The sequence below is a fragment of the Chiloscyllium plagiosum genome, unplaced genomic scaffold (assembly GCF_037043375.1).
Source record: "Chiloscyllium plagiosum isolate Xiang-an unplaced genomic scaffold, Cpla_swu_hap1 HiC_scaffold_20, whole genome shotgun sequence".
NCBI classification, from domain to species: domain Eukaryota; kingdom Metazoa; phylum Chordata; class Chondrichthyes; order Orectolobiformes; family Hemiscylliidae; genus Chiloscyllium; species Chiloscyllium plagiosum.
In genome coordinates this window covers 9,509,581-9,535,343 of record NW_028270158.1, presented here as the reverse complement: position 1 = coordinate 9,535,343, position 25,763 = coordinate 9,509,581, and the positions used below count along the sequence as shown (strand labels likewise).

The window sequence follows — 25,763 nt, the reverse complement described above, 5'->3', positions numbered from 1 at the left end:
GCCCGAACATCGATTATCCTGCTCCTCGGGTGCTATCCCTCATTTTCACAGGAACATATCTCTCCTGAACTCTGAGCAACCTCTCTTTAAACACGTCCCACATATCAAATGTGGATTTCCCTTCAAACAGTTGCTCTCAATCTGCACTCCCCAGCTCCTGCCGAATTTTGGTCTCGGCCTTCCCCCAATTTAGCACTCTTCCTTTAGGACAACTCTCATCCATGAGCATCCTAAAACATATGGAATTGTGATCACTATTTCCAAAGTAATCTCCCACTGAAACTTCAACCACCTGGCTGGACTCATTCATGAGTTGGACTATTGACATTCTGCTGTAGAAAACCCTTCTGGATGCTCCTTACAAATGCTGCTCCATCCAATCCTCTAACACTAAATGAACCCCAGTGAATGTTGGGAAAATTAACATCTCTTATCGCCACCACTCTCTTGCGCCTACATCTCTCTATGATCTCGCTGCATATTTGTACCTCTATCTCACACTCCCTTTTGGGAGGCCTGTAGTACAGCCCCAACATTGTAACCTAACCCTTCCTATTTCTAAGCTCCGCCCATATTGCCCCACTGTTCGAGTTCTCCATAGTGCCCTCCTTCAGCACAGCTGTGATATCCTCTCTGACCAGTAATGCAACTCCTCCATCCCTTTTGCCTCCCTCTCTATCCCGACTGAAGCATCTATATCCTGCGACATTTAGTTGCCAATCATGCCCTTCCCTCAACCAAGTCTCAGTAACAGCAATAACATCATACTCCTAGGTACTAATCCAAGCCCTAAGTTTATCTGCCTTACCTACAATGCCTCTTGCACCTCAGACCACCAGACCCTCTGCGTTCATCCACCGCTTCCTGCCTACTCTTCCCCTTAGTCATACTGACTTCATTATCTAGTTCCTTACAGGCTTTCGTTACTACCTCCTTACTGTCCACTAACCTCCTCATTTGGTTCCCATCCCCCTGCCACATGTTTAAAGCCTCCCCAACAGTGTTAGCAAAAGCACCCCCAAGGACATTGGTTCCAGTCCAGCCCAGGTGTAGACTATCCCATTTATAATAGTCCCACCTCGCCCAGAACCGGTCACAATGTCCCAAAAATCTGAACCCTTCCATCCTGCACCATCTCTCAAGCCATGCATTCATCCTGAATACAGGTATTCTATCATTCCTACTCTGACTCGCATGTGGCACTGGTAGCAATCCTGAGACTACTACCTCTAAGGTCCTACTTTTTAACTTAGTTCCGAACTCCCTAAATTCTTTGTGTAGGACCTCATCCGTTTTTTACCTATATCATTGGTGCCTACATGCACCACAACAACTGGCTGTTCACCCTCCCCCTTTTCTGCAGTCGATCTGAGACATCCCTGACCTGTGCGGAGAAAGTGAGGTCTGCAGATGCTGGAGATCAGAGCTGGAAATGTGTTCCTGAAGAAGGGCTTATGCCCGAAACGTCGATTCTCCTGTTCCCTGGATGCTGCCTGACCTGCTGCGCTTTTCCAGCAACACATTTCCATCCCTGACCTGTGCACCTGACAGGCACATACCATTTGGGAATCTCATTTTCGACCACAGAAATGCCAATCTACTTCTCTTACAATTGAATTCCTTATGACCATAGTCTTTCCACTCTTTTTCCCGCCCTTCTGTACAACAAAGCCAGCCACGGTGCCATGAACTTGGCTACTGCTGCGTTCCCCTGGTGGGCCATCTCCCCCAATAGTACCCGAAACAATATACCTGTTTTGGAGGGAGATGACTGCAGGGGACATGTGCACTGCCTTCTTGCTCTTTCTCTGCCTTTTGGTCACTCATTCCCTTTCTCCCTCAGTAATCCTAATATGCGGTGTGGCCAATTCACTAAACGTGCTATTCATGACCTCCTCAGCATCACGTATGCTCCAAAGTGAGTCCATCCACAGCTCCAGAGCCATCATGCAGTCTAACAAGAGCTGCAGCTGGACACACTTCCTGCACGTGAAGGAGCCAGGGACACCCTGAGCTCCCACATTGAGCAAGAGGAGCATTACATGGGTCTGAGATCTTCTGCCATTTTTAATCTTAAACTTTACCTAAGTTGAGACGAAAGTTACAAAAAAGGAAAAGAACAAAGAACAAAGAAAATTTACAGCCCAGGAACAGGCCCTTCGGCCCTTCAAGCCTGAGCCGATCCAAATGTACTGCCTAAACCTGCCGGTCAATTCCTAAGCATCTGTATCCCTCTGCTCTCCACCTACTCATGCATCTGTCCAGACAATGTTAAATGAAACTTCCGTGCCTGCCTCTACAACCTCTGCTGGCAACACTTTCCAAATGCCCACCACCCTCTGTGTGAGGTACTTGCCGCGCGTATCCCCCTTAAACTTTCCACCTCTCACTTTGAAAGCATGACCTCTCGTTATTGAATCCTTCACCCTGGGAAAAAGCTTGTCTCTATCCACCTTGTCTATGCCCTTCATGATTTTGTAAACCTCAATCAGGTCCTCCCTCAATCTGCTTTTTTCTAGTGAAACTAAACCTAACCTACTCAACCTCTCTTCATAGCTAGCACCTCTTATTTAACCAACTTACCAAAATTCTTACCTTATCAAAACAGAGTCCTTTTCTCTGGTTAAAGGAGGAGGGCGGGTGGGAGACACTACGCAGGTAGTGTCTCGAGTTCAGCCGCTGCCAAATATATCAGCTTTTTAAACGGTTTGCTTACCTTCCCGGCAGACCCCCAGTCCTCGTTCTCTCCACCCTCACTGCAATTAAAATTGAGGCCGCAGATTCCCAAGACAATGGTTTGCTTACCTTCCCTTAGGTTTTTTTTAAATCTTGCCCCCTTACCTTAAACCTATGTCCTCTAGTTCTGGACTCCCCCACCCCAGGGAAAAGACCTTGCCTATTTATTCTATCCATGCCCCTCATGATTTTATAAACCTCTATAAAGGTCTCCCCTCAGCTTCTATTCCCAGTCCCAGTCTATTCAGCCTCTCCCTGTAGCTCAAACCCCCTAAATTGGCAATACCTTTTTTGAACCCTTTCAAGTTTTGTACATAATGTTTCCAATTCAATACCCAGGATTCAAAGCGAGTTTACAAAATACAACAGAAAAAGTCAGACCTTAAAAGTTAAATCTATAATGGAATGATTGGCGGGCTTGCTCTTTGCATGTTTCAAATATAATCATTGCAAATGGCACTCAGAGGCACTTCTATGTTGAGAGCTCCTTTTATATATTGCTTCCTGCACACTCTAGATTGGGAAGGCATTAGCAAAGCCATTCTGAACATGGAAGGGATTGAGTGTGCTTATCCACTTTTAATAAAAGTTAAGGAGAGATGCCATGGGAACTGAATACTCTCTGGCTGAATGCACCTATTACCCTTATTACTCTTGGTTAAGAGACAAGTAAGGGCAATAGAAGTTGGAACTTTCCATGACTCCAAATGTTGTAATAATTACATGCTTTAATAGGGGAGCTGGAAAATTATCTGGCTATGAAAAAGGAAGGACATACACTTAAGTAAGTTGTGGTGAAAATATAATTCCACTAAAAGGTGCATGAAGGAATTACAACCTCAAACAATCAATGCTCCACTGTGTTTTAGCCATCTATCTGATCTGTGACTTTGAGAGTGAATTCACACTGGAAGTGTAGGAATATTGCTGCCTATAATTGCATACAAATGTTTAATGCATTTGTAAGACATCCTGTCCTACATTTTAAATAGGTGGGTTACCAACTGAATTGAATAGTGGACAGAGGAATCTGATACAAGTATATCAAGCATTTGTCCACAACATTAAAATGAGGGGCTTTACAATCTTAGTTCCCAAGCTGTTTGATTAAGATCCTACAAATGTCATTGGTACTGGATAATTAGACAGTATTTAGCATTTTAGGCACATTCTGCAATTTTTCACTTAATTTCCTATTATTATCAGGAATAAATATGGTGTTTTCCTTTTCTTAGAAGAAGCTGTCATGATGTTTAGTATCATTGTTTGTCTGGAAATGATCACAATGTAATACAGTGAAAGAGGAGATTTATTAATGTTTATCTGTTTTTCGTATCATGTATTTTAAGAAGCATGTACATAGGTGTATGCGTTAAGAAGGCCTGCATGAGGCATTAGCTTGAAAGATTTTACTCTGGGATTTCCCTGATTTGCTTCAATCTCATCTGAAGCCACAAGTTGTTTGCAGACAGGGTTAGACAAAGATTGGAAGAATGTGCAGGGAAGACCACCTGAGCTGTACTATCCCACAAGCAGAAACATTTACATAGCACCTTGTACAACGAGCAGATGTTTCTCAAGGTTCCTGACAACCAAGTAGCATTACTCTTATAATGCAGGAAATGCAGCAGCTCATTTGCACTTAGAAAGCACCCCAAAAATCAGTGTGATAATAATTTGTTTTATGTGATGATGATTGAGGGTAGCAAATTAGACTGTTATCAGGTATAACTCCCTTGTTCTTCTTTGAGGTGGTTCCATGAGATTTTTACACTTGCTCAAGCATGCAAATGGAGCCTCGCTTTATCATAGAACCCCTATTGGAAGCAGGCCATTCGTCCCATCGAGTCCACACCAATCTTCCTAAGAGCAGCCCACCCGGACCCACTTGCATTTCCCAGGGCTAACCCACCTGCATTTCCCGGGGCTAACCCACCAAACCTGCAGATCTTTGGACTAACAGGTTTATTTGAAATCCAAAAGGTTTTGGGAGTTCAAATTAATCTGTTGGACTAAAACCAGGGGTTGTGTGACTTCTAACCTTGCTCACTCCAGTCACTCCACATCTTTGGACTGTGGGAGGAAACCGTAGCATGCAGAGGGAACTCAGACAGACCCAGGGAGAATGTGTAAACTCCATACAGACAGTCACCCGAGACTGGAATCAAACCTGGTGCTGTGAGGCAACAGTGCTAACCACTGAGTCACTTTGTGCTCTATTTAACACTTCAGCTGAAAGGACTGTCTTTTCAGAATTGCAGCGCTCCCTCTGATCCACACTGGAGTGTCAGCCTTGATTTTTGTGCTCAAGTCCCAAGCGTGGGAATTGAAGCTGGAACCTTGTAATGCAGAGGTGAATGTGTAACAAACTGAACCAATTCTGATATAGTTTGTCAATTACCTATTTCAAATATCTTCCAAAATAATCCTTTGTATCTTTAATCATCCAGTTAACCAAGTTAGCTGAGTTTTAAGTTGTATTGGCACTTTCAGCTAGCGACGACTTAAAAAAAAATCGATATTGAGCATTGGAAATTCTTGAGTCAGAAGACAGGAACACAAAGTGCAACTTTGACACAATACTGCATTCTGATCAAAGGCCATCAAAGTGAACTGTGAATGGATTATTCCAAACCTGTGAATGACGTAAACAGTGAAAAAGTTAAGAAAATACAGCAAGAATCAGAAAATGTGATTCTCAATGAGCAGAAAAAGAAAGTCCAATTTTCCACTTAAAGTTTTAACGGCCACATGGGAATCTCACTGCAGTGTAAAGTGAGGATTGCAGATGCTGGAGATCAGAGTCGAGAATGTGGTGCTGGAAAAGTACAGCAGGTCAGGCAGCATCCGAGGGGCAGGAGAGTCGACGCTTCTGGTATAAGCCCTTCATCAGAAATGAGGCTTGTGGGTCGGGGCTGAGAGATAAAAGGGAGGGGGGTGGGGCTTGGGGGAGGTGGCTGGGAAAGTGATAGATGGACGAAGGTGAGGGAAAAGGTGATAGGTCAGAGGGTGCAGTGATGGACGGGTCCGAAGGGTGGTGCCGAGTTGGAGGCTTGGGACTGGGATAATGTGGGGGGAGGGGAAATGAGGAAGACATTGAAATCCACATTTATCCTGTGTGGTTGTGGGATCCCAAGGTGGAAGATGAGACTTTCCTTCTCCAGGCATCTGATGATAACAGTTTGGCGGTGGAGGCGACCCAGGACCTGCGTGCCCTTGATCGAGTGGGAGGGGGAGTTGAAGTGTTCAGCCATGGGTGGTGTGGTTGGTGGTTGCGGGTGTCCCAGAGATGTTCTCTGAAACGATCCACAAGAAGGCGTTCTGTCTCCCGGATGTAGAGGAGACCACATCGGGTGCAACGGATGCAGTAGATGACATTGGGAGAAGCATAGGTGAATTTCTGACTGATGTGGAAGGATCCCCTGGAGCCTTATACAGAGGCAAGGGGAGTGGTGTGGGCACAGGTTTTGCACCTCCTGTGGTGCCAGGGGTGGAGTGGAAGGTGAGGGCTGGATGGACCCAGTGTGGTCGATTCTCCTGCTCCTCGGATGCTGCCTGAACCCGCTGTGCTTTTCCAGCACCACACTCTCGAATCTAGTTCACCCTGTCTGCATGTGCCAACATCTCTTTGCTAACTAATCTCGCCTGACTTACATGTAGGCTGCTATTTTCCAAGGAATAGGAGAGAGATGAGACTCTGCCAACTCCTGACATCAAAGTTGGAACATCGAAGACAGTTACTTGTCAGCTGCAGCTCTCTGTGCTTCCAGGTTGACCAGCAGTTTCCAACACCTCAGGGCATGCTCCATGGATGGTGGCCGTCTGCACCCTCCCGTCCATGTGGAAGACAACATCAGCAAAGCAACTCGTCATCGGGGCACATCTCTGACTAACTCAATGTATGTTTCAACATTTCAATACTGTGCTGCTCAGTGACACCTTCACACCGCAGTGCTACTGCTAGGTTGCTGTGCAATAAGGACAGTCAGCTATCTCATACAGAACACAGTGCCTCTTAGAACTCCTAGCTTACTTCCTATACGCTCACTCACTTTACGCTCATTGAGATATCCACAGGATCTCTGCATTGCCTTTTAGCACATTGCAACTTCAATCAGAACTTACAGACACAGAATAGTTCTGTCTTGCCTTTACTGCAGAGAGAAAGCCAAGCAGCTTGTCATGGTTGTCAGCATTGATCAGTCAAGGAGGTGGACATGTTGCAGCACAGCACTGTGCTAACTATTGTAGACTAACGTATCTGAGTGTTCAGCTCAGGGTTATGATGAAATACTCATCGCTGCTTGCTTAGAAAGGTACAGCATCAGCAATACTGAAGAGAACCACAAGACCTTACTGGCCAAAACACTGTACTTGTTCACTGTTCGGCCCCAAACCCTTTATCCAACACCTCCCTCACTGTCACACTCCAATGAATCTCCAGGATCTTAAGGATTAGATTACTTTACTTTACTTTACAGTGTGGAAACAGGCCCTTCGGCCCAACAAATCCACACCAACCCGCCGAAGTGCAAACCACCCATACCCCTACATTTACCCCTTACCTAACACTACGGACAATTTAGCATGGCCAATTCACCTGACCTGCACATCTTTGGACTGTGGGAGGAAACCGGAGCACCCGGAGGAAACCCACGCAGACACGGGGAGAATGTGCAAACTCCACACAGTCAGTCACCTGAGGCGGGAATTGAACCTGGGTCTCTGGCACTGTGAAGCAGCAGTGCTAACCACTGTGCCACCGTGTAATTCTCCATCCTTACTCTGACAGCAATGCTCAACTGTGGCACTGGAGAAAGATAAGAACAGCAAAATCATGGGTATTCTGTCAACTCCAAGTTGTGTCCTTGGCTGTATACTGCTATTTATTCATTATCATTGGGTTAATATCCTGGATTTCTCCACCAAATGTTTCAGTGGGAACAACATGACCAAAAAGACTGCAGTGATTGGTGTTATCTCTGACATCTCAGGTTAACAGGGAGGGACAGGAAATGTAGCCTAGCTAAAATCGCCCATGTCCCAAGACCCAGTGGGAAAATGCCGGTCCCAGCTGAGCAATGCTGCTGTCTGTGTTAACAATTGTTTACGTGAGCCTTACCTGACTGAAACAATAGTGCGTGGATTTACCAAAGGGTAGGCTCACCTGCAAGAACACCTGCTAGGTACAGCAGGCCAATGCGCATAATCCCATGGACCATCTCCAGAGGCACTCCAATCATCAGCTGCAAGAAAGCATTGAACCCCAGTTGTTCCAACCTGTAATAACCACAAGAGCCTGCGTTAGAGTCAAGCATTTCACAGGATGCATGAATGTAAATGTTAACATTCAGTGAGCTCTGCTCATAGTTATGTTTAATTATTACTAGAAGCCCATTGTTCGATATGTGCAGCTAGTTGACTTAATCGTAATCCCACTGACATGCAGAGTGGGGGGATTGTGGAATTCTCTGCAAACAGAAAGCAGTTGAGGCCAAAACATTGAAATTTTTCAAGGAGTTAGGTAGCGTTCATGGAGCTAAAGGGATCAAAGGGTATGGGGAGAAATGAAGAACAGGGGACTGAGTTGGATGGTCAGCCATGATCATATTGAATGGTGGAGGAGGCTAGGATGGCTGAATGGCCTACTCTGATTAACAAGGTTAGATCTCATGGAATACAGGGAGAACTAGCCATTTGGATACAGAACTGGCTCAAAGGTAGAAGACAGAGGGTGCTGGTGGAGGGTTGTTTTTCAGACTGGAGGCCTGTGGCCAGTGGAGTGCTACAAGGATCAGTGCTGGGTCCTCTACTTTTTGTCATTTACATAAATGATTTGGATGTGAGCATAAGAGATATAGTTAGTAAGTTTGCAGATGACACCAAAATTGGAGGTGTAGTGGACAGCGAAGAGGGTTACCTCAGATTACAACAGAATCTTGACCAGAGGGGCCAATGGGCTGAGAAGTGGCAGATGTAGTTTAATTCAGATAAATGCGAGATGCTGCATTTTGGGAAATCAAATCTCAGCAGGACTTATACACTTAATGCTAAGGTCCTAGGGAATGTTGCTGAAGAAAGACACCTTGGAGTGCAGGTTCATAGCTCCTTGAAAGTGGAGTTGCAGGTAGATAGGATAGTAAAGAAGGCATTTGGTATGCTTTCCTTTATTGGTCAGAGTATTAAGTACAGGAGTTGGGAGGTCATGTTGCGGCTGTACAGGACATTGGCTAGGCCACTGTTGGAATATTGCGTGCAATTCTGGTCTCCTTCCTATCGGAAAGATATTGTGAAACTTGAAAGGGTTCAGAAAAGATTTACAAGGATGTTGCCAGGGTTGGAGGATTTGAGATATCGGGAGAGGCTGAACAGGCTGGGGCTGTTTTCCCTGGAGCGTTGGAGGCTGAGAGGTGACCTTATAGAGGTTTACAAAATTATGAGGGGCATGGATAGGGTAAATAGGCAAAGTCTTTTCCCTGGGGTGGGGGTGTCCAGAACTAGAGGGCATAAGTTTCGGGTGAGAGGGGAAAGATATAAAAGAGACCGAAGAGGCAACGCTTTCACGCAGAGGGTGGTATGGGCATGGAATGAGCTGCCAGAGGAAGTGGTGGAGGCTGGCACAATTGCAACATTTAAGAGGCATTTGGTTGGGTATATGAATAGGAAGGGTTTGGAGGGATATGGGCCGGGTGCTGGCAGGTGGGACTAGATTGGGTTTGGATATCTGGTCGGCATGGACGGGTTGGACCGAAGGGTCTGTTTCCATGCTGTACATCTCTATGACTCTAAGACTCTACTCCGGCTCCTGTTTTCTATGTTGCAGCAAACGTCAGCAAATCTTTTCAAAATACAAATAAGTCTTGGCCATGCCTCTCATATAGAGTCATAGACTCCCTACAGTGTGGAAGCAGGCCATTTGGCCCATCAAGTCCACATATCCCCTAGACCCACCTCTACCCACATTCCCATGGCCAATCTACCTAACCTGCACATCTTTGGACTTTGGGAGGAAACCCACACAGACACAGGGAAAATATGCAAACACCACACAGACAGTCACCTAACGCTGGAACTGAACCCAGGTCCCTGGTGCTGTGAGGCAGCAATGCTAACCACTGAGCCACCATTCCGCCCCAATTGAGTCATCCAGCATGGAAACAGACCCTTCGGTCCAACTCATTCGTGCTGACCCACATCCTTGTCTGATCTGATCCCATTTGCCAGCACTTGGCCCATATCCCTCTAAGACGTAAAAACAATGACTGCAGATGCTGGAAACCAGATTCTGGATTAGTGGTGCTGGAAGAGCACAGCAGTTCAGGCAGCATCCAAGGAGCTTCGAAATCGACGTTTCGGGCAAAAGCCCTTCATCAGGAATAAAGGCAGTGAGCCTGAAGTGTGGAGAGATAAGCTAGAGGAGGGTGGGGGTGGGGAGAAAGTAGCATAGAGGCCAATGGGTGAGTGGGGGAGGGGATGAAGGTGATAGGTCAGGGAGGAGAGGGTGGAGTGGATAGGTGGAAAAGGAGATAGGCAGGTAGGACAAGTCCGGACAAGTCATGGGGACAGTGCAGAGCTGCAAGTTTAGAACTAGGGTGAGGTGGGGGAAGGGGAAATGAGGAAACTGTTGAAGTCCACATTGATGCCCTGGGGTTGAGGTGTTCCGAGGCGGAAGATGAGGCATTCTTCCTTAAGACGTCTGGTGGTGAGGGAGCGGCGGTGAAGGAGGCCCAAGACCTCCATGTCCTCGGCAGAGTGGGAGGGGGAGTTGAAATGTTGTGCCACGGGACGGTGTGGTTGATTGGTGCGGGTGTCTCGGAGATGTTCCCTAAAGCGCTCTGCTAGGAGGCGCCCAGTCTCCCCAATGTAGAGGAGACCGCATCGGGAACAACGGATACAATAAATGATATTAGTGGATGTGCAAGTAAAACTTTGATGGATGTGGAAGGCTCCTTTAGGGCCTTGGATAGAGGTGAGGGGGGAGGTGTGGGCGCAGGTTTTACAGTTCCTGTGGTGGCAGAGGAAAGTGCCAGGATGGGAGGGTGGGTTGTAGGGGGGCGTGGACCTGACCAGGTAGTCACGGAGGGAACGGTCTTTGCGGAAGGTGGAAAGGGGTGGGGAGGGAAATATATCCCTGATGGTGGGGTCTGTTTGGAGGTGGCGGAAATGTTGGCGGATAATTTGGTTTATGCGAAGGTTGGTAGGGTGGAAGGTGAGCACCAGGGGCGTTCTGTCCTTGTTACGGTTGGAGGGGTGGGGTCTGAGGGCGGAGGTGTGGGATGTAGACGAGATGCGTTGGAGGGCATCTTTAACCACGTGGGAAGGGAAATTGCGGTTTCTAAAGAAGGAGGCCATCTGGTGTGTTTAGTTCCTTTAGTTCTTGGACTCACCCACCCCAGGGAAAAGAGCTTGCCCGTTCATCCTATCCATGCCCCTCATGATTTTATAAACCTTTATAAGGTCACCCCTCAGCCTCCGACGCTCCAGGGCCATTCTTTTATTGTGTCCCTACGTAAGGGAAGTGGTCGTCAGGGAATAGCCCAAAGTTGGACTCATGATTGAGCCTAATGTCACCTCAGGCTTTAGCCTAATGTGTGGACCCTGTGTTGGCAACTGTCCCACATCAGTCCCATGTCACCCTCCAAAATGCTGACTGGCCACTTCCACCAGACTACGGTGTGCGATTGATTTCAATCGGTCAATCTTAACAGCAGGCATCATCTCCCTCCTCTGCAACAGCGGTTTGTACCAAGACCCATGCGATTTACACTGGGGAGAAAAGTGACATTAAATAATAGTTCTCTAAATATTACACTCATGAATGAGCAACCCGGGGGAGGGAGTGCCCAGTCAGGGGTCCTAGTGGTCACAGTGTCCCTCGCTCCCCCAATAGAAGATGTCAGAATTTGAAGCAATCAATTAAAAAGGTGTAGAAATGGAAGCCTCAGAGGGTCTGGCTAAACTGTGGATCATGTGCCTCTTGACTCATGGGTAAAAAATATCAAAAATTAGAGGCAGAAAACAGATTGGATTTGTGGAAACCTCACAATCAAAATGACTGAAAACGACAAGCCTCCTTCAATAAAAAGGTGGTGAATTGAAAGAACTTGGTGTTTTAAACAGGACAGTTCAGTTGATAGGCTAAGACATGGCTGGCTAGGATTTTGTCATCAGCATACTGTCTGCAACATTGTAACCAGATCCGTGTGTCACTTATGCCAGCTGACTCTTTCCTCTTTCCCAGATAATTCCAATTGAAACTCGCAGAGTCAGCAGCGTGCATGGAAATCACACACAATTCAGCAGCTGCGGAAGCTTTCCATTGGTAAAACCTGCTGTCAGGTGACAATGCAGCAGGCACAGATCATAACAACAATCTCCTTCACATTGATGAGAACAAACGTAGATTGGGTGACTGCTTCACAGAGCTCCACTCTGTCCGAAAGAATGACCCTGACCTTCTGGTTGCTTGTCATTTCAATAAACCACCCTGGTCTCGCGCTAACATTTCTGTCCTAGGGCTGCTACAGTGTTCGAGCAAGTTCCATGCAGGCTCAAGGAACACTTCATTTTCCACTTCACTGCCTGAGGTCTCAGTATTGCCGTACTTTTTCATGAGCGCTGGCTATCTGAAAGTGCTTTGAAACAATGTGCAGGGCAGGCAGAAGGGATTCGTTTAATTTGGCATCATGTTTGGCACAGGATCATGGGCCAAAGAGCCCCCACCTGTGCTGTACAGTTCTATATTCCAGTTACTTTTGTAATGTAAGAGGCACAATGCAAATAAATCAAGGAAAGCAAGATTCAGTGACGAGAGAAAGGAAAAAGAGGGAGGGATCGAAGCAGTGAGGGGAAAAAATAACAAATTTAAACTGACATTTTAAAAAAATACTTCAGACTCTAAAGGACCTTCAGACTAATAATGGTTTATTTCCTGGAAAGGAAGGTTGATTGGCAGTCATTAGCGATTACCGCATCATTAAAATTTACTCATGTTTTAATTACTAGACTTAACTTGCTCTAACTAATTTAATGGGAAATTAATGTGCAAAGTTCTTAGAAGTCATGGGGAGGTTGAGCACAGTATGCCATCTTCGTGAATCTCACAGCAGAACCGTAGAAATTGTCCAGCAACCTGCAGTGATTCACAATTCATGAGCTATCCCTTCCCCACTACACAAATCTGGCTGATGTGTACATTGATTGCAGAGATGAGAAGCTTGTCTTAAGAACAGAGATTGAGCAGTTACTGGGGCAGGACTTACACAATTAATGGTAGGGCCTTAGGTGGTATGGAACAGAGGAACTTCAGGGTTCAGGTACATAATCTTTTGAAGTTTGTGTCATGTATAGACAGGGTGGTTAAAAAAGGCATTTGAGGAGACATGTTGAGGTTGTACAGGGCATTGGTGTGGTCTCTTCTGGAATATTGTGTCCAATTTAAAGCCAAGATAGTTTTTTTTGTCAATAAAGGAATTAAGGTATACGCGAGAGGGCGGGTAAGTGGAGCTGAGGCCATAAAAAGATCAGCCATGATCTTATTGAATGGCAGAACAGGCTCAAAGGGCCAGATGGCCTTCTCCTGCTCCTTGTTCTAATGTATGTCCTTATGTAACTGGTCACCCTGATATAGGTAGGATATTATCAAGCTAAAGAGATTTACCAGGATATTGCCAGGTATGGAAGGTTTGAGTTATAAAGAAAGGGTGGAAACGCTGGGACTTTTTTCATGTGAGCATTAGGAAATTGAGAGATGACCTTATGGAGGTTTATAAAATCATAAAGGGTATAGATAGGGTTAATGGTAGGTGACTTGTTCCTAGGACGGGCATTTCAAGACTAAGGGGCATATTTTTAAGGTGCGAGGAGGGAGATTTCAAAAAGACATAGGGACACATTTTTCACACAGAAGGTGGTTCACGTGTGGAATGAACTTCCTGAGGAAATGATGGATGTGGGCACAGTTACCACATTTAAAAGATATTTGGATAATTACATGAATAGGAAAGGTTGGAGGAATATGGGCCAGGAGCAGGGAAGATGGGACTAGTTTAGTTTGGGATTATCTTTAGCATGAACTGGTTGGACCAAAGGGTCTCTTCCTATGCTGTATGACTCTATTCTCTGGAATTTATAAGAATAAGAGGAGATCTAATTGAGGTACATAAGATGCTAAAGGGGATTCATAAAGTCGATGCACAAAAGATGTTTCTTCAACTGGCACAATATAGAAGGATGTCATGATTAAACATAACGGAGAGTAGCTTTAAAATAGAGATGAGGAGAAATTATATCTCTCAAAGGGTCGTGAATCTGCATAATCCACTACCTCAGTGTATGGTGGATGGTGGGACATTGAATAAATTTAAGGAGGAGATGGACAGATTTTTAATTAGTAATGGGTGGAAGGGTTAACAAGAAAAAAACAAAGAACAAAGAACAATACAGCAAAGAATCAGGCCCTTCGGCTCTTCACGCCTGTGATGACACATTCTGCTCTTCCATATTAAAACTTACAGAATCCATATCCTTCTATTCCTTTCTCATTCATGTTATGGAAAGCAGGCAGGAAAATGGAGTGTTTGGGGCCCTGGATGGAAGTGAGGAGGGTGGTGTACTGGCAGATTTTGCATCTGGATGATGTCAAGCTTTTAGAGTGTAATTGGAGCTGCATCCATTCAGGCATGTGGGGAGTATTCCAAGATACTCCTGACTTGCATCTTGTAGATGATGGACAGGCTTTGGGGAGTCAGGAGGTGAGTTAATCACCACAGTATTCTTAGTGTCTGACCGGCTCTTGTAACCATTGTATTTATATGGGGAATCCACTTGAATTTCTGGTCAACAGTAACCCCCAGGATATTGATAGCAGGGGATGCAGCAATTGTAACATCACTTAATGTCAATAGTTAGATTGTGTTTTATTGGTAATGGCCATTCCTTGGCATTTGTATGGTGCAAATGTTACTTGCCACTTGTCAGCCCACGCCATGGATATTGTGCAGATCTTGTTGCATTTGAACACAGACTGCTTCAGTATCTGAGGAGTTGTGAATAATGCAAATAGTGTGCAATCATTTGTGAACATGTGCGCTTCTGACCTTATGATGGAGGGAAGGTCATTGATGAAACAATTCAAGATGGTTAGACTTAGAACACTACCCTGAGGAGGTCTTGCAGAGATGACCAGGAGCTGAGATGATTGACCTCCAACAACCACAGCCATCTCCCTGTCTGCCAGGTATACCTCCAACTAGCAGAGAGTGTGCTTCCTGATAACCATTGATTCCAGTTTTGTTAGGGCACTTTGATGCCATGCTCAGTCGAAAGCAGCCTTGATGTCAAGGGCTGTAACTCTCCCCTCCCCTCTGGAATTTAGCTCTTTCATCCATGTTTGAACCAAGGCTGTAATGAGGTCAGAAGCTGAGTGGCCCTGGCGGAATCCAAACTGGGTGTCACTAAGCAGGTTATTGTTGAGTAGTGTTGCTTGATAGCACTATTGATGACACCTTCCATCACTTTATTGATGGTCATGAGTAGCTTAATGGAGCAATGATTGGCTGGGTTGGATTTGTCTTGCTTTCTGTATACAGGACATACCTGGGCAATTATCGACATTGTCAGGTAGAGGCCAGTGTTGTAACTGGAGCAGAAGTCATCAGTTATATTGCCAGAATGTTGTCAAAGCCCAGTGCCTTTGTAGTGTCCAGTACCTCCAACCATTTCTTGATATCACGTGGAGTGAATCAAATTGACTGAAGACTGGTATCTGTGATGCTGGGGACCACTGGAGGAGGCCGAGATGGATCATCCACTTGGCACTTCTGACTGAAGTTTGGTGTGAATGCTTCAGCCTTATCTTTTGCACTGATGTGCTGGGCTCTTATATCATTGAGGATGGGGATATTTGTGGAGCCTCCTCCAGTGAGTTAGACTTTAATATCTTAAGATGTAGGAGCAGAAGTTAGGGCCATTCAACCTGTCAAGTATGCTCCACTATTCAATCATGGCTGATAAATTTCTCATCTCCATTCTCCCACCTTCTCCTCGTAACCCTTGATCCCCTTGACAATCTAGAACCTATCTACCTCAGTCTTAAATGTACTGAATGACTTAGCCTCCACAGCCTTCTGAGGCAGTGAATCCCATAGATTCACCTCTCTCTGGCTGAAGAAATTTCCCCTTATCTCCTTTACTCTAAGGCAGTGCCCTCAGGTCCTAGTCTCTCCTACCAATGGAAGCATCTTCCCAACATCCACTCTGTCCAGGCCATTCAGTATCTTGTAAGTTTCAATTAGATCCCCCCCCCCCCATCCTTTTAAACGCCATTAAATATAGACCCAGAGTCCTCAAACCTTCCTCACATGTTAAGCTTTTCATTCCTGGAACCATTCTCATGAAATGTTCTGAGGAAGGGACACTGGACCCGAAACATTAACTTTGATTTCCCTTCACAGATGCTGCCAGACCTGCTGAGCTTTTCCAGCAACTTCTGGTTTTCTTTCTGTTTTAAGCATCCGCAGTTCTTTTGGTTTTCATCTTCAGGTTTGCCTGGTCCTGGTCCTGCTCCTGGCGTGCCCTCCTGCATTCCACATGGAACCAGGGTTGATCCCCTGGTCTGATGCTAATGGTTGATTGGTGGATGTGCTGGATCATGAGGTTGCAGATTGCGTTGGAGTAAGATTCTGCTGCTGCTAATGGCCCCCAGCATGTCATGGATGCCCAGTCTTCAGCTGCTGGATAAGTCTGTCACATTTAGCATATTGATCATACCACACAACACAATGGACAGTATTCTCAATGTGAAGGTGGAACTCCTCCACAAGGTCCTTCTGCCAAAGAATAACGGGGGTCCATTCAGTAATTGGGCCCCACTGACCCCCTCAGCTAAATGCCAAGAAGTTGGATGGTTAACAAAGCGAATTGTAAATATCAACGACTCTCTGTTCTCTGAATGTAAAGACAGTATACATCTGAATGGCATCATCAACTGTACATGTAGCAAAGCTTTCTTTGAATAAAGTATATTGTTGAAATTAAAAAAATGGTAAGGATGAGGTCAAGTATTTCTGTCTTAGTTCTCCAACCACCTGCCACAGACCCAGTCCAGCAGCTATGTCCTTTAGGACTCAACCAGCTCAATCTCAAGTGCTGCTGCCAAGCCATTGAAGAACATTGAAACCCCTCATCCAGAGTACATTTTGTGTCCTTGCCAACCTCAGTGCTTCCTCCAAGTGTTCAACATGGAGGAGTACTGATTCACCAGCCGAGGGAGGACGGTATGTGGTAATCAGCAGGAGGTTTCCTTGCCCATGTTTTAATCTGACGTCGTTGGGTCCCAGAGCCAAAGTGGAGGAATCCCAAGGCAACTCCCTCTGACTGTATCCCACTGTGCCCCACCTCTGCAGAGTCTGTCCTGCCGATGAGACAGGACATATCCAGGGATGGTGATGGTGGGTCCAGGACATTGTCTGCAATATATGATTCTGCAAGTGTGACTATGATGTGACAAATCAAGAACTAATATTACAATAATGATGTGAGTGAAGTACAGAAACAGTACAGTGAAGGATTAAAAGATATTTTAAAATATGAAGAAAGGTTACCGGAGAACATAAACATGTCTACAAAAAGAATATCTAAACATACAAAAAATAAATTGTTAAAGGATATGTTGGCCGAGTAGAGTGGTAAAAGGAAAGCAAATATAGGAATGGCATGAATTGTAAAAGTACTTAACATTTGTTGTGATAGAAACATGTAATAGTGGAATAAAAAGCTAACAGAGAAGTACCACAATTACTTAGGAGTATGCATTACAGAAGGAAGTACTAATAAAATAGTGAGTACAATTTGCGCTGGAGAGGACACTAGGGCTAGATTTTTGTGCAGTTAGGAAGAGACCATTAATACTGGGCAGGACCCATATGCAGAGCTCATTAGCATCTCCCCAAGGACTATAATCATGACTTTATTAATGAATGATTGAGTTTCAAAATTATCCCAACCGCTTGTTTTTGAGCTCAGTTTGATATCTTAAATAGATTATTAACGGATTAGCCAGCTTTGTTGTGGGGTCTGAAACAAAGTTTATTTGACTTTATAAGGGAATAATCACTTGAGGTTTAAAAGCTTTTAATGGAAGCTTTTCACTCTCAAGTGTATACGAGTCAGAGTCATTTTAATTGTTTGATGCTTATACTTTTTCATCTCTCGGTGTGAGGTGTGTGTGCGTGCGTGCGTGTGTGTGTGTTTAAGCTAACATGGTATGAGGGACCATGACAGAGTAGGTACCATCTGAGGGTCAGAGGCCTAATAACTTCTAAAACAATTGGGCCAATGTCCCAGAGACTTACAGTGAGCTTCTAACCTTTGTATTCACTCTTCCCAATGGCTCTACTACCGATGTTGATTGGTTTGCCATGCCTACCCCCTTGGAGTGAAAGTTGGCCACGTTGAACTACTTCTTAACCAAGGTGAGTCTGGAGGAATCGGCAAGTTGCCTACTCAAGCTGCTTCCAAATTCAGCCCTAGGTCCCAGTGATTTGCTTTATAAAACATCGAGAGAATCATAGAATCAATCACAGAGGAGGCCCTTTGGCCCATCAAGTCAGTACCACATAAAATATACTACTACCTACACTAGTCCGACCTTCCCATACTAGCACATAGCCTTGAATGCTATGGCAAGTGATTATCCAAATAATGTTGTGAGCTTTTCGGTCTCAACTAACCTCCAAGGTAGTTCATACCAGACCCCCACCATCCTCTGAGTGAAAATATTTTTTTCCTTAAATTCCTTCTACACTTCCTGCTTTCCACTTTAAAATTATGCCCCTTGTCATTGACCCTTCTACTTAGGGGCTCAGATGCTCTCTATAAACCCTCTGCATGACCCTCATAATCTTAAAATACCTCTATCAGGTTCTCTCTCAACTTTCTCTGCTGAAAAGAAAACAACTTGAGCTTATCCAGTGTCTCCTTATCGCTGAAATGCAACATCCCTGTGAATCTCCTCTGCACCCCTTCCAGTGAAATCACACCCTTCCTGTAGTGCAATGAACAGAACTGCACTCAATACTCCAGCTATGGCCTAACCAAAGTCCAGCCCAGCTCCAACATAACCCTTCTGCTCTTATAATAATTGCCATGACAGTTAACCCAGCATCCCATATGCCCATTAACCTGTCCTGATCGGTGGACAAGCATCTCAAGACTTTTCTGTTCCTCTGAGCTTGCTAATATCTTGCCATTCATTAAGTACTCTCTTGTCTTGTTCCTTCTTCCAAAAGTTAAATTCCATCTGCCATTAATCTGTCCATCTGACCAATCCATTTATACCCCCCTCCTCACCCCCCATAACCTAACACCTTCCTCCTCACTGTCACCACCAGGCCAAGCCTGTATCATCAGCAAACTTATATGTCATCCCTCTCACATTCTCATCTACATCATCTATGATATCACAAACAATAAGGAAGCCAGCACTGATCCCTGTGGTATGCCACTACACACCAGGCTCCAGTCACACAAACAGCCTCCTATGACCACTCTCTGTCTCCTATCACTAAGCTAATTATGGATCCATATTGCCATGGATCCCATGGTCCTTTACCTTCTTTATCAGTTTTCCACGTGGGACTTTCTCAAAGGCGTTGCTGAAATCCATATGAACTACAACCATTGCACTACACTTATCCAAACATTCGGTCATCTCTTCGAAAAATTCCATTAGATTTGATGGGCTTGATTCCCTCTGACAAAGCCATGCTGACTTTGTTGCGTCTCAAAATGAAGATTAAATTTCTCCTTCACTATTTTCTCCAATGATTTCCCTACCACTGATGTTAGGTTCACTGGTCTATAGTTCCTTGATCTATCTCTGCCACCATTCTTGTAAAGTGGAACCATTTTGACTGTCTTCCAGTCCTCTGGCACCTCCCTCCAAAAAAAGAATTTGGGTCAGGGTACCTGTAATTTCATCCCTCGTCTCCCATAGTAGCCTTGGATATAACTCATCTGGACCTAGGGATTTATCCGCCAAAACTTCCAATACATCCTTGCTTCTCATATCAATCTGCTCAAGAACTTCAGTCCATCTTCTCGAAATCTATACTTGCATCCCCCTCTGGGGAATAAAGATTTGAAGTTGTGACTTAACATTCTCCCAATATCCTCTGGCTTCATGCATAGATTGTCCCCCCGCTCCTTAATACATCCTACTCTTTCTCTTCCCTTTGATGTACCTGTAGAATATCTTGGGATTCTGGCTAATCTTGCCTGCCAGTGTTTTCCCATGTCCACTCTTTGCTTTTCTAATTGCTTTCTTGAGCTGTCCCCTCACTACCTTCACTTCTCTCGGGGAAAGGAAGTCAGAAAGGAAAGGTCACAATCTTTGCTATATTCTTGCACATTGAGCAACTGTAAGGAACTGGAAACTTTCATGAAACTCATCAACTCAGGAAGGAAGATAGAGCTAAACCCTTTGATTGTAAACCTGCAGTTCAATATGATCAACGTGTAACCTTCAAGAGCCCAAAACATAGAACTAAATTAATACAAAATGCGAAACATAAGGATTGATTAGGGACAGGCAGCATAAATTTATTAGGGGCACATGACAAATTAATAGAGGTCTTTGACGAAAAGCAGATTATTGATAAAGGAAGTGTGTAAATAGATTTTCAAATGACTTTTGATAAGATGACAATAAGCATATTGCTAAAATTAAGATCTACAGTATTGAAAGGAATTTGGCAACATGCCTAGAAACTTGGATAAAGAACCCGTGAGTAGACAACAGCCGTTGCTATTTGTTTAACTGATGCAATGTTACCTGTGGTTCAAGGGCCATAGACATTACAGGTAATTCTTCTATAACGCGATGGTTGCCTCCTTGTGCAACCCCGTCTTATAGAAATCACGCATAAGGAACAGCGTTTAAAGCATTGGTGATATAATCACATTACAGCCAATATATGTTTTAAAAGTTTGCACTTCAGAAACAATGACCCCAATTTGTCAATCGCATTACAGCGAATTCATATTAACGAAACGCATAATTTTGCAGAACGACCTATACATATGAATGAAATGAACTTGAGTACAGGAAGTCCAGTAGCAACATTTGCAGAAGTCACTCAAATGGATAGTGTGCTAAGAGGATTGGAAGAGATTCAGCAGGACCCAGGCAGTTGCACCAATTGGACAGATCAGTGGTGAAGCATGGCAGGCTGGGACATAGGTATGGAAGAGGCTATTTCAGCTGCTGACCTGTCCCAAATAATGGTTTAATCTCAACATCCAGGTAGTTCACCATTAGAGAGGGTAGGGCAAAGGAATTGCCTGTGCTGGTACCACTTTTAGGCAGGACATTAAGTAATCAGAAGAGACAGAGAAATCTTTCATTAGACCTAATGTAAATAAGGCTATTTAGCTTAGGTGGCTGGATGGTTGGATTTATAATGCAGACTGATATCCACAGTACAGGTTCAATTCCTACACCAATTGAGATCACCATGATAATCCCACTTTTTCAACCCTGCCCCTCCCCTGAGGTGTTGTGACCCTCAGGTTAATCTCACCACCAGTTGTCTCTGTCTCCCTAATGAGAGATCGGATCTCTGGGATGATGGTGACTTTAGATATAAGAACACACTACAAAAACTTGAGATATATGAAGGGGGAAGGTGATGAGGGGATCTGATAAAGTGTTCAAATTGATGTGGAGTTTTAATTAGGTTAATAGGAAAGAAGTATTTCACTTGGTTGGTGAGTCAGTATTGAATATTTAAAAATCACCACCAAAAGAATGAAATGAAAGTTTAGACAAGAATGTTTTGCCGTAATTTCAAATGTGGTGGCAAAAGGCAATCATGGAAAAAGAATCCATGTCAACTTCTAAATGAGTTAAAAATCACACAATACCAGGTTATAGTCCAACAGGTTTATTTGGAAGCACTAGCTTTCGGAGCGCTGTTTCTTCATCAGGTGGTTGTGGAGTATAAGATTGTAAAACACAGAATTTATGGATTATGGATTAAAATTTGGATTTCTTACATGGTATGGGGAAATGTTAAGATAATAATTTTAGTAAACTAATGGGGACAGGGAGTCAAAAGAGATAAAAGAAACCTGAATATTAATTTGTGATGTGATCAAATCCTTTGTCTCACTCTGTTTCAGCTGTTGTATACTCAGTGCAGTCTGTTACAGATTTTCTTTTTTAGTAAACACGTTAACTGGGATGAAACCTTCTCAATAATTCCTCAGCCATAAAAAAGCTTCAATACCAAATTACACCCAGCTCTCTTCATGGTTGTCATGTTATTTTCCTCAATGAGGTCCTCAGCAAGTGACATTTTATGAAATATCCCCACAGCCCCATCACCTCTTCCTCTAGAAGGGCTGGCCATCATTTTCCGCATTTGTCTCTTTTATTTCTCTTCGAATTCCATCCGCGTTTCTCAATTTTTATTTTGTTTTGACTTAAATCTCAGTTATATTTTCTGTTGATTTTGATTGTGCAGGTTTCAGTGAAAATACTTCAATCTTATTGGTTGAAGAGTCACATTGTTACTTGCCAATTAGCACTACATTTGCCCTGATGGAGAACATGGTACTGGGGAAAAGGGCACAACTGTGGAAATGTGCAAGATGTCTGCAGACAGTTGTCAGCAAGGTGAATGCCGAATGTTATTCCTTCACCGTTAAGAGCAAAATTAAAATCTACATATTCCAGGTATGCAGGGCTTGATGTGAATTCCCAGCTCAAGAACACAACAGGCCAGTTAGTGAGTATGCTCAGGTCGGGCAATAGACAAGCGCAATCAACATCAATGACTGATTTTCATTATTAAGCCACTGTCTGCCAAGAGTTGGGTGGAGAATCAGATCCAATCATTAATATGGGCAGCAGAAGGCCAACTCCAAGTCCCCAGTGCTACAGACCCCTGCACAATGTGAGCATTGCTGAATCTTTAGTCCCACAAGAGAGTTAAAGAAAATACTTTTGATCTGGGAATTTGCTTAGTATTGATCACTCATCTTGATAGGTTTGACCTAGCAAGGAAACCATCAGCACCACATTCAAACCATAGACATCTTCTAAGCAATTTGTTCAGAAACATTATGATGTACCTCTGGAGCAGGTGACAGTTGAACCCAGGCTTCCTTGTCCAGAGGCATGGACACTACCATTGCACCACACGAGCCCTCTTGTGCTGTCCATGTTCTCCAGATTTACTTATTCCAGTCAACTAACTATCTTGTAGGTACTTGTTTTGAATTAACCTGAGAGGGTGTGTTAATGCACACCTCTAGGTCATGTAATAGTTGAACCTGGACCTTGTAGTCCAGAGGCAGGGACACTACCACTACTTCACAGGAGTCCTTTGCTTGGATGGTGTGTTAAAATGACAATTTGGTCCCAGATGTCATAATTTGTAGATTTAAAAAGTAGTGCAGCATCTGGTGATATTTGTCCTGACCAACATAAATGGCAAATATTCTTATTAATTCTTACTAATTTGATGAACAAGCATTCTCACAGCTGAGGCTGATGCATTGATAGAAATGAAGAAATCTGAACACCAAAGCACAATCAGATTAAAGGATAAACAATCATGTGGGACATGACGATATCTATATTTCTCCCAATAGCACCAACTCCAAGAAATACACATGATCTCTATGCAGGATATCTGGCATATTGTGAAAGCTGCAGTGCAAATTAAACACAAAATGTGTTATACCTGTTGGGTTTCCATGTAAAAGTCAATTGTTTGAAAGTTAATACAGAGTACTTGTGGATGAATATCACTCCTGAGAACAAAGATATGATTGCAATGGAACTATAATGCTAATATATCATGATGCTGTTTCAGACCAGTTATTGCCAGTAAGAAGAATTTTCCGTTACCAACTGTTGGAGTCATTGATTACTACGTGAACCTTACAGTCACAGAGTCAGTATGTTATTGGAGTGCAAATAATTCTGTGCTTTTGAAACAGGCTCATTATATCCAGGTTCCTCAGGTTTTACATCTCACATGAACATTGTTCATATATCTCACAAATAGAACTCCTTACTCATTTATATCTCCTGTGAACTGCACACTGTTTATTCATTCCAAAATCCACAATTCCACAAGGCAATGGCCTAGTGGCATTATCCCTACCTGGTGCTCACCTTCCACCCTACAAACCTCCGCATAAACCAAATCATCCGCCGACATTTCCGCCACCTCCAAACAGACCCCACCACCAGGGATATATTTCCCTCCCCACCCCTTTCCGCCTTCCCCAAAGACCGTTCCCTCCGTGACTACCTGGTCAGGTCCACACCCCCCCTACGACCCACCCTCCCATCCTGGCACTTTCCCCTGCCACCGCAGGAACTGTAAAACCGGTGCCCACACCTCCTCCCTCACCTCTATCCAAGGCCCTAAAGGAGCCTTCCAAATCCATCAAAGTTTTCCCTGCACATCCACCAATATCATTTATTGTATCCGTTGCTCCCGATGCAGTCTTCTCTACATTGGGGAGACTGGGCGCCTCCTAGCAGAGCGCTTTAGGGAACATCTCCGAGACACCCGCACCAATCAACCAAACCGCCCCGTGGCCCAACATTTCAACTCCCCCTCCCACTCTGCCGAGGACATGGAGGTCCTGGGCCTCCTTCACCGCCGCTCCCTCACCACCAGACGCCTGGAGGAAGAACGCCTCATTTTCCGCCTCGGAACACTTCAACCCCAGGGCATCAATGTGGAGTTCAACAGCTTCCTCATTTCCACTTCCCCCACCTCATCCTAGTTTCAAACTTCCAGCTCCGCACTGTCCCTTGACTTGTCCGGACTTGTCCGACCTGCCTAGCTCCTTTTCCACCTATCCACTCCACCCTCTCCTCCCTGACCTATCACTTTCATCTCCTCCCCCACTCACCCATTGTACTCTATGCTACTCTCTCCCCACCCCCACCCTCCTCTAGCTTATCTCTCCACGCTTCAGGCTCTCTGCCTTTATTCCTGATGAAGGGCTTTTGCCCGAAACGTCGATTTTGAAGCTCCTTGGATGCTGCCTGAACTGCTGTGCTCTTCCAGCACCACTGATCCAGAATCTGGTTTCCAGCATCTGCAGTTATTGTTTTTACCTTGTTAATCCAAAGACTCAAGTAATGTCCTGGGGACCTGGGTTCATAATCCTGCCATGGCAGATGGTGGAATTTGAACTTAGTAAAATTGGGAATTAAGAATCTAATGATTACCAGGAGTCCGATGTCAATTGTTGGAAAAACCCATCTGGTTCACTAATTCCCATATAGGGAAGGAGTCTGTCATCCTTCCCCAGTCTGGCCTTGTTAGCTGCTGTAGAGGAAAATTAAACATTTTGCAAGTTACTGGGCTTGTGCATTAACTTTCTGTGACAACAGCTTTACATTGCTCTTGTGGCCAGGGGAGGATGAAAAGTTTAAAGAGTTTTTTTGAAAAATTCCTTTAATGGGTGTCACTGGCTAGACCATCCATAATTAGCCAAAGGGAAGTTCAGAGTCAATCATATTTCTGTGGGTCTGGGCTCACATGTAGGACAGACCAGGTAAGGTTGGCACTTTCCTTCCCTGAGGGACATTAATGAGCCAGATTTTTTTTCGAGTTACAGTTAATAGCGGTCACCATTAGCCGAACTTTTTTTTCAAGATGTTTATTCAAATTTCACCATATTGTGTTTCAAACCCATATCTCCATTAGGCAAGACCTCTGGATTACTGGCCCACTGATATTATCGCTACACAACTGTCTCCCCTTCAGTGTGAGGGACCTTTTGCTGCTGTAAGAAATTAACTGAGAATGGGCGCCTGCCTATGGTCTTACCACATGCGCTTGCAGGAATTAAGAGAGGAGCAGCATGTTCAGTAGTTCCACCTCACTAGGGAGGCTGTAACAGAGCTCATCCTCATAAAGTCAACAAAAAACAAAAAGGGGAAGATAGTTAATGTGCCCCTATCAAACCATGTCACACTATCGACAAAGTCC

At 44.4% G+C, this 25,763-nt stretch overlaps 1 protein-coding gene across 2 annotated transcripts in view; it reads right to left on the bottom strand.

The window, feature by feature from the left end:
* LOC122560867 (rhomboid-related protein 1) overlaps positions 1-25,763 on the bottom strand; it is a 439,116-nt gene that overhangs the window by 231,722 nt on the left and 181,631 nt on the right. For both annotated transcript variants that reach the window (XM_043712056.2, XM_043712057.2), the window contains one exon: positions 7,904-8,016. In XM_043712056.2, the coding sequence (XP_043567991.1) occupies positions 7,904-8,016 (113 nt within the window). The remainder of the gene's footprint in view (positions 1-7,903; positions 8,017-25,763) is intronic.